General features: G+C 46.8%; 7 protein-coding genes across 7 annotated transcripts; 3 read left to right on the top strand and 4 right to left on the bottom strand.

Moving 5' to 3' along the window:
• Positions 1–348: 348 nt before the first annotated feature.
• Positions 349–781, bottom strand: BGW36DRAFT_356334 (uncharacterized protein; the record flags this gene model as incomplete). Its single annotated transcript, XM_046213760.1, has 2 exons — positions 349–630; positions 668–781. 2 exons carry the CDS (start codon positions 779–781, stop codon positions 349–351), a joined length of 396 nt encoding a protein of 131 aa, XP_046075576.1.
• Positions 782–784: 3 nt separating this feature from the next.
• Positions 785–1856, bottom strand: BGW36DRAFT_290767 (uncharacterized protein; the record flags this gene model as incomplete). The annotated part of the gene is made up of 3 exons (XM_046210785.1): positions 785–1060; positions 1159–1277; positions 1613–1856. 3 exons carry the CDS (start codon positions 1854–1856, stop codon positions 785–787), a joined length of 639 nt encoding a protein of 212 aa, XP_046075575.1.
• A 320-nt stretch (positions 1857–2176) lies between these two features.
• Positions 2177–2902, top strand: BGW36DRAFT_372392 (uncharacterized protein). Its single transcript, XM_046215471.1, has one exon. The coding sequence runs from the start codon at positions 2237–2239 to the stop codon at positions 2717–2719; it is 483 nt and encodes a 160-aa protein (XP_046075574.1). The 5' UTR covers positions 2177–2236; the 3' UTR covers positions 2720–2902.
• Positions 2903–2964: 62 nt separating this feature from the next.
• Positions 2965–4442, top strand: BGW36DRAFT_372391 (uncharacterized protein). The gene is made up of 3 exons (XM_046215470.1): positions 2965–3325; positions 3387–3635; positions 3686–4442. The coding sequence occupies exons 1-3, from the start codon at positions 3240–3242 to the stop codon at positions 4110–4112; spliced, it is 762 nt and encodes a 253-aa protein (XP_046075573.1). The 5' UTR covers positions 2965–3239; the 3' UTR covers positions 4113–4442.
• Positions 4443–5709: 1267 nt separating this feature from the next.
• BGW36DRAFT_458949 (uncharacterized protein) lies at positions 5710–7326 on the bottom strand (the record flags this gene model as incomplete). Its single annotated transcript, XM_046222030.1, has 2 exons — positions 6627–7326; positions 5710–6564 (listed from the first exon to the last, which is right to left on the bottom strand). Exons 1-2 carry the CDS (start codon positions 6987–6989, stop codon positions 5710–5712), a joined length of 1218 nt encoding a protein of 405 aa, XP_046075572.1. The 5' UTR covers positions 6990–7326.
• Positions 7327–10019: 2693 nt separating this feature from the next.
• On the top strand, positions 10020–11471 carry BGW36DRAFT_424480 (putative MFS transporter; the record flags this gene model as incomplete). Its single annotated transcript, XM_046219970.1, has 3 exons — positions 10020–10207; positions 10267–10625; positions 10684–11471. 3 exons carry the CDS (start codon positions 10020–10022, stop codon positions 11469–11471), a joined length of 1335 nt encoding a protein of 444 aa, XP_046075571.1.
• A 554-nt stretch (positions 11472–12025) lies between these two features.
• BGW36DRAFT_458947 (O-methyltransferase) lies at positions 12026–13349 on the bottom strand (the record flags this gene model as incomplete). The annotated part of the gene is made up of 2 exons (XM_046222029.1): positions 12026–13080; positions 13136–13349. The coding sequence occupies 2 exons, from the start codon at positions 13347–13349 to the stop codon at positions 12026–12028; spliced, it is 1269 nt and encodes a 422-aa protein (XP_046075570.1).
• Between the last annotated feature and the right edge of the window lie 123 nt (positions 13350–13472).

Below are 13472 nucleotides of genomic sequence, written 5' to 3'. Positions count from 1 at the left end.
CCGAATATAAATCGGCCCGCAGCTCGGATTGACTGTGAAAATCCACTTCAAATTCAACTGATCAATAGTGGCCCACACCAGCAATATACTGTTGCAAGGGATGGCAACCACAAAGAACCGTATTGAATTCAGTACGGCGAGGAAACACGCGATATGCATGGAAGTAGCGGAGGGTTAGGTTCCGGCCGTTTTACGAAGTCATATTTCCACAGTTGCAAAATCAACATCAACATCATCTTCCAGGCCTGCAGCGTCTGCGGGCTTTATATCAGCATTATCCTCATTGTCGACTGGCATGACAGGGTCATCGTGATGCGCGGTTCGGTCCGCCAGCCGCATGCCCCAGTGTCAGCCCGTATCATCGTGGGGAAATACCAGAATGTATTGGAGCGACAGATATGCCACATGACTGGGATCAATACGCTGTAAGCCTGTAACGCCAGGTACTGACGACCGCAGTTGAAGCTGCATATCCCGAAATGTCCTTTGGTGCCAGATCGGACCGATATCTGGGATAATGGCCGCAACCTCGGACACTGTAGGTAGATTTTCACGACGACGATCACTACCTACCTCCTGGATCAGCCGTAGTTGAGCAGTCAACAATACATTGTCAGGGGTAGAACAGTGCTATAAAGCAATAAGCTGTTCACGGGCAGTCACATACACACCGATGTACGGATTGCAGGACTGTAACATCAGGCAGCATACTCAATGTTGGAACGTCAACATTAGAGCCCTGCGGCCCATTGGCCCGGACCATGCGGGAATCAAGAGCCATTTCCTAGTCATAAAACCAAAGCTGCGCATAAGCTGGCGTAGTGCCTTCTGCAGGCCGTAGCGGGCCGTGCAGATGACACAGCTGGCCATAGATTTGGAATGGTATAAAGCCGTCATTAATTCTATTATCAGCTGTATAACTTGCTGAAGTGAAAGCCAATGCCGAATTATAGAAACGAATCTTCTTCCAGAAAGCAATAACCGGGCCGCTATTTGATATATATAGCTCCTTAAGATCATCAGGCGGTGCCTTTACAGCAGGTAGTTGAACAGCACCTTGCTTTCAACAACGACTAAAACGTGGAGCTGTATTATTTTAGTTGAAGTTGTCACTTTTTCGGCCATCCAGTGGAGGGTTCTACACTATGTACACTAGACGTCCATACGGCAGCAGTTGAGTGCACTACGTCGAAAGTACTCCGAAATAAAGCCAATTGGAGTACGGCCCCGTCGATCCAGTAGCTGGTTTGGCGCGGCCGATTCTAAATTCGGACCAACTGGCCCGTCTATTTGTCCCAAGTCACTGATTAACGGCACTGGCAATATATTGATATCAACACTACTAGCAGTTACAATGATATTTTCGGCCACGGGAGGCAAAGAAGGGCGAGGGGTTAAACAGCTGTAGCAGATCGTGACGGGCCGGGACTTTCCGAACGACATGATATACATCTTTTCAAGACTTTGATAACGTCGCTCACTAATGTCTTCTCAAACGATTGACGGCTGTACTTCTTCTTACAGCCCTGACATGGAATGGCATTATCTGGGGCTGAGGCGGCCGATTCGGAGCTGGAAGGTATGATATCAGCTGCACGAAAATCCTATATACGAAGTTGGCAGTTGTCTAGATTAGTAAAATAATGCAATGCAGAGCAATCACAACAATAAGTATATGCCCTTCCGGCCCATTCAAACCGAATAAATGAATCAACCGAGCATTGCTGATGACAACGCTGACAGAAACAGGTATCTTGCGAAGGTCGACGACGTCTTTTCCGGGGCCAAAAAAGCTCAATTGGGTCTGTATTAGCTAGAATATTCTGGGCAGAAGCCAATAGTCCTTGAAGAGGCATATCGTGGTGGTATAAACTGAAAAGGGGGCATAATTACGGACCGAAATAAAAAAACAGTAGGACCGGAATTGGAAAAACAATATAACGGTGCCACGACAGCTGCTTATATAAGAAGTGCGAAAAAAGAATTTTGCGTGTATATATAGTATGATTTGACCGTTCTATCTATTCTGCCTTAAGAGTTACCTCTTGAGATTTACTCCGTACATTGTCGGCTTCGGAGCTCGGCTCGTCTCGTTCAGGTTCGGAGCTCGTCACCAGAAACCGGCCAGAAGTAACGTCGGAGCCTGTCTTCACTCCAAGCCACCACTCGGACCGCACGAGTCCGACCCTCATTACACGGGCTCCTTTTCACCCTTTCATGCCAAGGGCAATTCATAATGACTGATAGGGTCCGACGCAACGGCCAACTGTCCGCATGTGAGCCATGCCGTAAGTCCAAACTTCGATGCGATCACGGACGACCAGTGTGTGGGAGGTGTGCGCGTCGCCAGCTGTCCGAGCAGCAATGCCATTACCATCCAGCTCCGATGTCTAAACAGCTCACGCCCCAAAGCGACCGGGAAACGCCGCATCAACAGGAGGCTCCTAGGTCGATCGCAACAGGTTCAAGCCCTTACGAGCTGGTTAATATGAACAGGGACTTGATGTCCTTTGCGGATCCAAATACTCCCCACCCGCATCGCTCGTATACATCATCCCTGACAAGGACTAGTGTAGCCCTACCTCAGCCTTCTCCACCTAATCAACAAACAAATTCCCAAGGAGCAAGATTATTGAATGATATTTTGGAACTGGTTACCGAAATTGGTGTACCTCTTGAAAGCTTCTCGATTCTTGAGACAGACAGACCTATACATTGATGGACCCCTTGTCGAGGTAGCGTGAAACGCAACAAATAATAGCATACGAAGTTTATTAAATAATCGCTCAGTTCTAAATCTGGAATCGATATCCCGAGAAATATTCGAGCGAACCTCTTTACCCCCTGTCTTTCCTCCCACTGCAGCTGCTGGCGCATTGGAATCAGCATTCTCCACACAGGCTTTGCGCTGGGAGATGATTGGCATATACTGTGCGCTAAATTGGAATATACCTAGGTGGAGAAAATGACATGTCATTCAGCTTATCTGCCCATGAGACGTGGAAATCAGATCGCAAAACATTAATACAACGGGCCTTTCAAGCTTGCATCCAGTGTGAATCGTTCTGCGATTATCTCGGTGCTATGAACGATCTGACGCTATGGTTTCTGATGCTGACTATCCTATTCGCTACATGGTGCTTTGGTGACGACTCATACCATGCGTTACGGCTTGTAGGTAGCATGTCGTCAGTCTTTTTGCCCTGGGTTTCCATAGAGGAGTCCAGCATGATCCTTCTATGCTATTCTATATGACTGAGATTCGGAAAAGAGCGATCGCTTGGGCCCATGATCACGACAAGGTGTGTGCCAGTTTCACATCGCGGTAGGATCTTATGCCTAGGCTATAGTACATATCATTTTCACTAATAGTGCCCTGGTTATAGACCTGTTCATCTTAGTCGCCACTTCTGCGTAATAGAAATGCCCCTTGATCTGCCAGACTCTGCGATTACAGGCACACCCGAAATGCTCCTCAAATCTCACGAGAACTTAGATGCAGATGGCTGGAGTAAAGATAAAACCATACGTCCAGTTTCTGGACAGCGAGTACAACTAATGCTGTGTATGATTCGTGAAGAGGCTCTAGAGCTGAAACTTAGACCTCCAGCGCCAGACCTCGAGGCAAAGGCAGGGTAAGTAATATAATCAATATACCTTCAATCCATCTTAACGCTAGCTTCAGACGCATCCTACGAAAATTAAAGTCGACCTGGCAGTCAATTCCGTCACATATGAAATACGACTCAGCCCAACAGAGGGCAGGACAGATCAAAACTGCCATGATCCTACATAGTCTGCGGTTGGAATATCTGTGCACAGAGTTTCTTCTACACACTCTGCTTGCCATTTCTAGCAAAATCAGTCGCGAGAGGCTGCTCCTAACCGCGCACGAGATTGTCAATACTGTCCTCCTACCGATACGGAAAAGGGACCTACTGCACAGTCATAGAGCAGACATGGAATGGGCTGTAAGTGGCGTGATTCCAGAAATACCTGAACCAGCTCACGAAATCCCGATTCTGCCTCAGCCAAAGGGGCAGAATCGCAACCGCGGGGTCAGGATTATGCAAGGCGACTTACCTGACCCTACTGGGCTACAGAAAATGTGACCCCCGAGTCTAGTTGAGGTGTCTCCACTACTCGGGTATGTCGTTAAACTTTCCCGTATACATCAATTTTCTTTTCATCGGTATATTTGACTGCTATAAATGCGGTAAAACATGGCATGCGTGTCTTGCTTCATCACACAGGCTGCAAGATGGGGGGTAAGAAAGAAGAAAATGACGAATTACTGCAAGGAAAAACTTGTCAAATTGTCCTACGACCGGACTCTGCGTTGTGTAACTAGTCAGTTTTCAGCCGTGCTACAAGAACAGCTAACCGGTGGACTCGGAGCAAACATGGATCGTTCTTGTGGACACGGTTGTCGATTAATAAACCCGTAATCAAAATTCCTGTTACGGCCCAAAAAGTTGCCTGGTTCCAGAACACCTTGTGATTTACCAAGTAGAGAGCGTAATGTATCACGATCTGGACTATAACAGAAAGGAGAAGCTTCGTGAAATCAAGAAACCATAGAGTAATATACAGTACGATAGGGTCAAAGAAGGTCCAAAGACTACGGCTCGGTTTCTGTGCACTTCATCGGGACGTAGGTATTCAGGTTATACAAATTACAGCCAATGTCAGCCAGAGCTGAAACTGTAGCTATGCTTATATCTCGATGCCGAAAAAAATGAGTCAACCGCAAATGTGGTACGTCACCCGCCCAATCTCAATTCATGCATTCTAGGAATCAGATTGACATATGGAGAAATCAGGTGAAAGACAATCCCTTTTTCTTAAAATTTTCATGTGACTCTTCCCTTGCTAAGTGTTATTTCCCGTCCGCCAGTATTGATTCGACAGGCAATACCAATATTTTCTGAATAGAAAACAGGCCTCGATTAAATCTATAATGCAATGATGTCTGGCAAACTTATTGACAGCTTGTCTACCGTTGATGAAGGCAGTTACACACGCATAAAGCTGTCTCATGTAAGTATTCCTTACGACACTTAAATCCATCGTCTATCGGAAAGTATTTCAGTATATAGACGGGTTCCTAGCGCCGGTCTCAGAGCAATCCACATCGATATCGTACGTAGTACAAGTTTTGCTTCTAGTATCTTGGAGTATATGACATTATATCCGACGATATAACAGATTACATCAACTAGGAGTTTCATATGCATTTGTCAAGGCCCCCCAAAGTACATTATTCTCACCGCAAGCGATTGGTTTGATCCATCTTCATTCACACCATCCATTCCACTCTCAATTCAAGCGTCACTTCAACTAACACCTATAGTATGACTGGAAGGATATCGTCAACTTCCCTGACTCCAGCTATAGATAATACACTTTTACTGGTTCGGCAGTCCAGTAATCAGCTAATATGTATAGCCTTTATATGGATTGGCTGCCCTTTTATATTTTTAATGACATCGTTCATTCAATGTTGATAGGGCTCCTGAACACATATATTTGCTAAATGGGTCTATTGTTTTCATGTAGTATTTCAAACGTCTATCGGTTCTACTTTCTATATAACTCACTAAAAACTCTACTTTATTCGTACGTCAAGGAAACTTAGCAACTAAATTAACACAAATCCAAGTCTATTGTCAAGTTTCCTTTTCAAAACATATTCGACTTCATGATCTTCTAAGTAACTATACATGTCAAGAAAGCCTCCAACACTTTCTCTTTTTGGGTAATGCATTGAATAATATACTCTCGATCAAAATTTGACAGACCACCAGGGGCGTCATTTAAAGTATTTCCTTCACAAGAAAGACCTGAATCTGGGACCTCTAAAATCAAACCCTCATGCCCATTAACAAGTTTTCGTAACTCTGCTAGGGTGTGGCTCCCTTTTGACAGGGCCATTTTTAGTAGCACTTTCCGAATAGCCTGTTCCTCCTCTTTGCTCACTTCGTAGTCACCAAGATAGCACAGAATATTCTGCGGATCGACGGCTTCCATGTTGTCATTACGCCCCACGATAAGCAGCTCGAATAGTTGGAAGATGAGATGGATGGCGGAAAGGGTTAGGAAGACAGAGGAGTAAGTCTTTTTGCACAATGTGCAGCCGAAAAATTGGGTGCAGGTGTTGAGGGTTGATGTGATGGATTTCATAGTCAAATCGACACGTTCAAAGACTTCTGCTCGGTGGGAGGAGAGTTTATGGAGCGTGGTCACGTTGGAGGCTTGGTTCTGGATACATGCACAGCTGTATTGGATATTAGGGTCGATAAATGGGTTATTTTGGTCGAGAGGAGTGGTCCCATCGCTGTGTTGGCAGAAGAAATTTTCGTCAGTGAATGAGAGAGGGGTATCCAGTATTGCGAGGTTGGAGAAGTCGTTGTTCCCCGCTGTATGGATTACATCCCCCATGTCGATTATCCCAGGGTCAATATTCCCAGGCGAAGATGCTGTGTCACTGAGGATTTCATTGGTTGGAAGCTTGTTGATTGGGTCAATTGTTGAGCTTTCGGGGGGTGAAGGCGAAGGAGGTATCTTAAAACAGAGTAGTTTTAATCTCTGCTACAAGCATTGAAACTATATTGAAAGCGACTCACCATTCTAGATTCTTCCTTAGTGAGGGATGTATTGGACAAGAAGGCCAAGGAGTCTGGGAACTTGAAATCCAAATCACATTGATCTTTCCGAGGCTGTTCGAACTGTTCTGCCAGCCAGTTTAATCGCATCTGCTGCATCCTAGCAATGGTCTTTCGATTCTTGCTTCCTTTTGGTTTCCCTCCTCGATTCTGGAAACCATAGCAACAGGACAGCTCCTTAGATGCGCACCGAAAGCATGGAGAGCCTCCAGAGCACTTCACCTTCGCCTGGTGACAACAATTACAGGCTGAGCGAAGCTTTTGTTTTTGCTCTGGATTAGCCTCGGTGCTTGGGTTAGAAGTGGCGTTGAACACAGCAGTCATTATGGTAGAAGAACAAGGAGCGAGGGTTCATGATCTGATAATCCCCTAGCGGGGAAATCACTAGCTTCTTATAAGATCTGGAGGGACCTGCCTCTCGGAAAATATACGAAGGGGAATAGTGCAAGCCTTTGCTGACACCATTCCTGACGACTTTCCTGACGACTTTTCTGACGTTTTGACAGTAGCTAGGCTTGACGGATACCGGCTGTAAACAACTACACCAAAAATGGGTCCTCTCAAGGGTGTCCTGGTAATTAATTTGGCTCTCATTTCGGCTGACAACTAAGCTGTCTCAGACGCGGAGGCTGGATAGGACCCGCTGATTTGCAAGCATGAGATGTGAAAAGTAGAATGGAGAATAAACAATTACGAATAGAAACAACATAAGAATGCTCTGGCTGGAAACTGGCTAGGCCAAGAAATATTAGCATGATTTGGTCGAGTGTTGGCGTAAGATTTCGTTGACATGGTAATTTCATGTAAAGTTGATCCGGTAATTACGGAGTACATATCCAGAGTGGGGCCGCTGTACCCAATAATCTTGACCATCATAGAGTTTAATTGGCAATTATTAAAGAAACACTCAAGATGACTAATCCCGAGCATCGTCTATATCTAATATGCTGTAATTACGGTATCGGTAACATCGCTCTCACTATAACAAATTTACCATCCCTCACCAACGTCCTTGAGTGTTTACCTCATCCACAGCTATCGCCAGTGGACCCGCGGGGGGAGTCAGGGATGACGTGTAATTTTCCTCCACGTGCACTGTCCGGGGTTCCATGAGGGTTTTGACGGCTTAATCTGGCACGTTTTTGACTAATTGCAGGGTCTTGATTCGCCTGCGGCGTAATCCTTTCACCAGCAGCTACCTCAAATATCGATCGAAATCTGATCAGAGTATAAACGTCGTATATAGCTATTTTGTTGTGTTCCGACATCAGCGTATCCTTGCGCTTACTCAGCTGTTATTATAATTGAAAAAACCTATATCCTATCTACGGTCTCAAGATACATCAAGGTAGGCATACGCGGCAGATGCATATATCCGTGCAGTGTTACAAGGAACCCTGGGTTCGTCTACGGTATTCTATATTCGCTTCCATTGGCGTGCACTCAGGTTCATCCGATCCCAATCGGTGCATTTTGTTTATAACTATCAGCCTGACCAGCTAGCTGCTTATCGTAGTTGATCGTATCCGTGTCGAACACGGGGGCTGGAAGCATTATTGGAATGGCTGTGTCTGGAATTACGGCTTGGTCAGGTCTCGGTGGGATGTTTAGGTGGATCACGATTGCATGACAATCGATTCAGTCTGTGCTTTTTGAGAAAACTTTTTCGAAACTTGGCTCTAGTTGGGGGCTGTAAATATACAGACTGCATGTCAGCTCGAGTCTTATACAGAGTCAAGTCAGCTTACCTCCTAGTACGCTCGTTCCTAGTGCCCACAGCGCCCCCCAACGCCCCCCAACGCCCCCAAAATGGTCGGGTGCCCATGAGCACTTGTAATGGTGAAAATTGGCGCTTTCGCCCTTGTTTAAAGTGTTGGTTGACACGACCGGAGACCGCAACGCGGGGCTGACCAGGGTAGCTCGGCCGAGCTAGTGCTTCGGCCGACCTAACGGAATGCGTCATCCGAACTAGCGTCGTGCGATCGACAAAGATCGCTCGGTCATGTGGATCATCTTGCCCTATTTTCGACTACTGTATGGAAGCACATGGTGCTACCTGGTAGACATCTGGAATGGCTTGCATCTAGCACTAGAAGGTTGAAAAATGGAGGTTATTTCTGCCGACGAAGGCCAGGATTGGCGATTATCTCGTGTTTGGAGGTACTCATCGCCGAAACATCGCTACATTGGAGCCTAGCCTTCTAACCACCACGTTGTCAATCTTTGCAAGGGGTGGGATCTAGATCTCTCTGCAGATGCTACCTAAGAATCCTACTGCTTATTCCACGGTGCCACTAGGGTTTTGTAAAATTACTGACCTAGCTTGTCATTGTAAACCTGACATGACAGGCTTTGCCATGTCAAATCTGACAATTTGCGTAATTTTGAAGTGGGTCCAATGAAAGTGCTTTTATTGGTCGAATTTTCTCCCCAACCAATCGACATTGTGAAAGGTTTCTTGGCGACGGCCTAGTGGCCGCCAATATTTAAAAAAGCTAGATCCAAAATCACATGCATACTTTTCCGCATTTTGACATACTCAAGATAGTATAGTGCATAACAAAATTTGCTATTCAAATGGATTCTAACGCGGGCCCCAAAAGTTTGTGTCATATCAAAAGAAGGTCCTGACAATACCAAACACTAAATGCCACTCAGTCTATGCACGTGACACCTAGAACCCTATCAGGCTATTACCTAATACGCCACATGATCTGGTGGTGTTGAGGGTTGTTTTGTATACCTGCAGAAGCGCAAACAAACCTCTCCGGTCGCAATCCTGGCCATCCTCGACTGGCGTTCGCTTAACATTCTTACAGTCCATTAATGCTCATACTATACAGGAATCTGTATGTAGTTATACCCACATCACTGCACGCGGAGTCTGGAGGCTTGGCAAAGTGTACGAGGCATGGAGAGGCGCTCGAGGCGGCAAGTCAAGCTAGCTCGGCCGAGCTGGTGGTCCGCCATTCGTCCATCTCAAAACACGAAACAGCCTATTAGGAAGATCACCAGAAATGCTGCCTCCTTCTCCGCCATCTGTCTCTGTATCTACCTACCTTACCACTCCTATAGCCCCGCCGGCTCCGGCTGACACACCCCGAGAGTCCAACTCCGCCGAGTTTTGAATGTCCGGTCGGTACCTGTAGAATGACGAACTCGATAGGCACAGTTCATAGAGGAATATTAATGGCGTACAATCAATCTTGTTCTCTTCCATAATCTCTCTCAGAAAAACTCTCTCATACATTAGATTGGGTCTATCCATCAGGACGAATTCAGACTTTACCTCATCTACTCCCACTGATCACATCTCTTTGCTTGACAGCCAGCTAATAAATATCTACCGCGGGAATGGAGCCCAAGGACGTGGCTGGGCCTGAGATTTCGGCTGGCCTCCGCTCCTCATCTAGCGACTGCGAGCAAACCCCTGTCAATTCAAAGACCATTGACCGTACCCCTCCAGATGGCGGCACAAAAGCGTGGTTGTGTGTTGTCGGCTCGTTTCTTCTCCAGTTCTGCTCCTTTGGCTATGTGAACGCGTATGTGACAGATCCTGCTACTTCAAGGAGCTCTAGCCAAACTAACGACGTGAGAACAGGTGTGGAATGTTCCAGCTCTACTACTCGGAGGCCCTGTTGAAGGATGAGTCCTCTGCCAATCTAGCCTGGATTACCACCCTGCAGATTTTCCTGCTGTTTATGTTCGGGCCCGCCATCGGCAAGCTCATCGACGTTTATGGCTGTCGCAAGCTTCTTCCCGTTTTCAGCATCCTGGCAGTTTTTTCAGTTTGTATGATGAGTTTGTGCACCACATACTGGCAAATCATCCTGGCTCAAGGGGTTGCTTTCGGATTTGCTGCCTCTGGGTTGTGTCTCCCTGCCATGGCACTGGCAACCCAGTGGTTTTCAACTAAGAAAGGTCTGGCGGTGGGCATTGTATCCTCGGGTAGCAGCTTAGGTTAGTTCGCAAGTCGCTAAACAGTCCTATACGTAACTTCCAATGCTTACTCTCATAGGGGGTGTCATTTACCCATGCATGCTTCCCCGTCTCATTCAGGAGGTTGGCTTCGCATCCGCGGTTCGCTGGACAGCCCTCATGCAGGGAATTTTGCTGCTAATTGCTAACCTTCTCTGCTCAACGCCATTTCCTCCCAAGGGCAAAGAAGAGTCTAGTGACGATGCCCCCAAAAGCTCCGGTCTTCGCGGTTTCAAGAGTTGGCCGTGGGCTTTCTTCGTTCTGGGCTGCTTTTTCACCATGTGGGGATTGTTTGCACCTCTCAACTATCTGCCCGAGATGGCGGCCCTCCACGGTCTGGCCGACTTCGCTGAATATACGCTGGCTATAGCCAACGCAGGTTCTCTGGTTGGTCGTATCGTGCCTGGATGGGCCAGTGATCGTATTGGACAATTCAACATGATGGCCATTGTCACCAGCCTGTCTGGTATTCTAGTCCTTGCATTCTGGCTGCCTCTTGAATTCCATGCCTCGAAGGCCGGTATTATTGTCTTTGCGCTGCTTTACGGCTTTGTCAGCGGTGGGTTCGTCAGTCTGGGTCCTCCCTGTGTTGTGGCTCTTGCTGGAGACAAGGTCGACGAAATCGGTGTTAAGCTGGGTGGCTTTTGCTTAGCCATCGCGCTAGGCGCCTTGACCGGACTTCCCATTGAAGGAGCGATCAAGGACCGCGAGCAAGACAAGTTCACTGGTCTTATGGGTTTTGCGGGTGCTACCATGATCATGGGAGGTATACTGACAGGCACTGCTCGTGTTATGAAGGGCGGTGCGCAATTACGAAAGAAGATTTGAGCGAGACTCTTCACTCTGAGAACGAGACGAAGGCGGCATCTTATTCTCAGTGTCAAATTTGGCAGGTTTTGTCGTGTTACGAAAGAAAAAATGTAAATAACGGTAGATTTGCTGGAGGAGAGTGCCGAGAGGCCTAATAGTAGCAGGCATATGTATATTAGTTTTATGTTCCTTTAATAGAATAATTCAATAGCTTTGAGTATGATAGGGAATTATATCCTTATTTAATTTCATATCTTTCATCCAACTAAAGCTTATTCGTAGTCTACTGTGCGAGTGTCTCAAGGAGTATTCAAACATCAGCCGAACCGCACAAGTGATAAATACTGACTCTCGAGACTGATTTCTTATTGATCTATTATACATGAAACTAAGACTAAATATGATCCAATAACGTTGCTTACAATCTCACAACTAGAATGGCAAGTGTTAGAATTGTTTGGGAGGGCAAATCACCACAGCCGGAATGCCACGGGCGGGGGTAGAAGAAAAATAAAAACCAATTTAAAACCAAGAAGCTAACTCAGATAAGTACAACCCAGTAAATCACAAAATCAGATCTCCAGCGTGCCATTTCCATTCACATGCCCATTGCCATCCAGCACCTCACCAGATGGTCTCAACTCAAGGATCTGCGTCAAGCATCCTCTAGGCGAAACCACCCTCTCTACCTTCCAACCGGCCTGCGTCGCAATGTTTGTGTATTCCTCCAATGTTCTCTCCTTGCTTCGGCATCTTGCCAGCATCCGGATATCTGCATACCTGGCTCCGCGGCCCAACCGGCCCTCAAACACAACAGACTCAACAATCAACACACGAGTCACCCCTGGTTTTACAACGGCCGCCTCGCGAATTCTTTTCAACAGCTTGATGCTATCCTCGTCATTCCAGTTATGTAAGATCCAGCGCAGATGGTAGACAGTCGCTGCCGGAATCGCATCTTTGAAGAAATCCCCCCGGTTCACAGCCACTAGTCGGTTCGCAATCGGATCGTCCGCTGGGATCTGCGTCTGCAAGACGTCAGCAGTCTGCGGAAGTTCAAAGGCACCTGCAGTAGCAGTTGGGTATTGCTCCAGATATGCACGGATGAAATCTCCCGTGCCAGCGCCAATGTCCATGATAGTTTCGGAAGAGACTTCATTCCACGGATAATCGTTGAGTAGGCCTGGGGCTTCTGCCACGCTGCCGGTTTTGGTCACGCGGTGGAACTCGGCTACTCGTCCCGTTTCGGCAAGGTATTGGTAAATTGGCTTATCTGTCTTGTAGAAAAGCTCGGTGGCGGTCTTGGGCTGGTCGATCTTCAATTGTGAGGGGAGATGGGAGATGAGGTCGTAGTATTCGCGGGGGAAGAAGTCGGCCCAAGCGATCCAGGTGGTCCAGTGGTCGTTTAGGAGGAGGCTTGAAAGGCGGTTGTTGGAGAATTTCTTTGTGACAGGGTCCTGGGTGAAGTAGCCCATCTCTCCAAGGTAGCGCATGACCTGGGAAAGACCCAGTTCATGGACACCAGCAGCACTGGCCAAGTCCTGGATGGAAACAGGCTGGAGTTTTTGGATGTGATCAGCGAGCTTGTATTCAGTTGCACATAGCAGGACTTTGCTGTTGGTGAATGCTGTTGTTTCTTGTTAACGATTGGTGGAGGAAATTCTTGTGGACGTAGAGTTTACCGAAGATGCCATCGACAAGAGTCAAATGGGGAGGAGTCAAGGTGATAAGAAGTTTGTCTAGCACTTGAATTGTCTCTTCGATCTTCTTGTAGACAGGGCTGAGTTTGGTAGACTTGACGTCAAGCACGCCGTCAAGTTCATTGGCCAAGGGTCCTTCTAGCAACGACAAGCTGTGCTTAGCGTTCCAGAGAAGATGGTCGATTTCATTCTCCATTGTGTTTTGTTTGAATATTTGCTATTTGATGTAGTTGCTTCAAATGTGCTTGTACCAATTGATGTTCTAATAAACAGATATAATCAGAAGCTGTAAGTAGATTATCTTCTTTCCTCTTTCTAG

The sequence above is a fragment of the Talaromyces proteolyticus genome (genome assembly GCF_021365285.1).
Source record: "Talaromyces proteolyticus strain PMI_201 chromosome Unknown BGW36scaffold_3, whole genome shotgun sequence".
Lineage (NCBI taxonomy): Eukaryota > Fungi > Ascomycota > Eurotiomycetes > Eurotiales > Trichocomaceae > Talaromyces > Talaromyces proteolyticus.
This window is presented reverse-complemented; position numbering and strand designations above follow the sequence as displayed.

Coding starts and splice junctions, on each gene's coding strand:
- BGW36DRAFT_372392 (XM_046215471.1), top strand. CDS start 2,237: ATGACTGATAGGGTCCGACGCAACGGCCAACTGTCCGCATGTGAGCCA.
- BGW36DRAFT_372391 (XM_046215470.1), top strand. CDS start 3,240: ATGCTATTCTATATGACTGAGATTCGGAAAAGAGCGATCGCTTGGGCC. Junction 3,326..3,386: donor TGTGCCAGTTTCACATCGCG/GTAGGATCTTAT, acceptor CCCTGGTTATAG/ACCTGTTCATCTTAGTCGCC. Junction 3,636..3,685: donor GACCTCGAGGCAAAGGCAGG/GTAAGTAATATA, acceptor CGCTAGCTTCAG/ACGCATCCTACGAAAATTAA.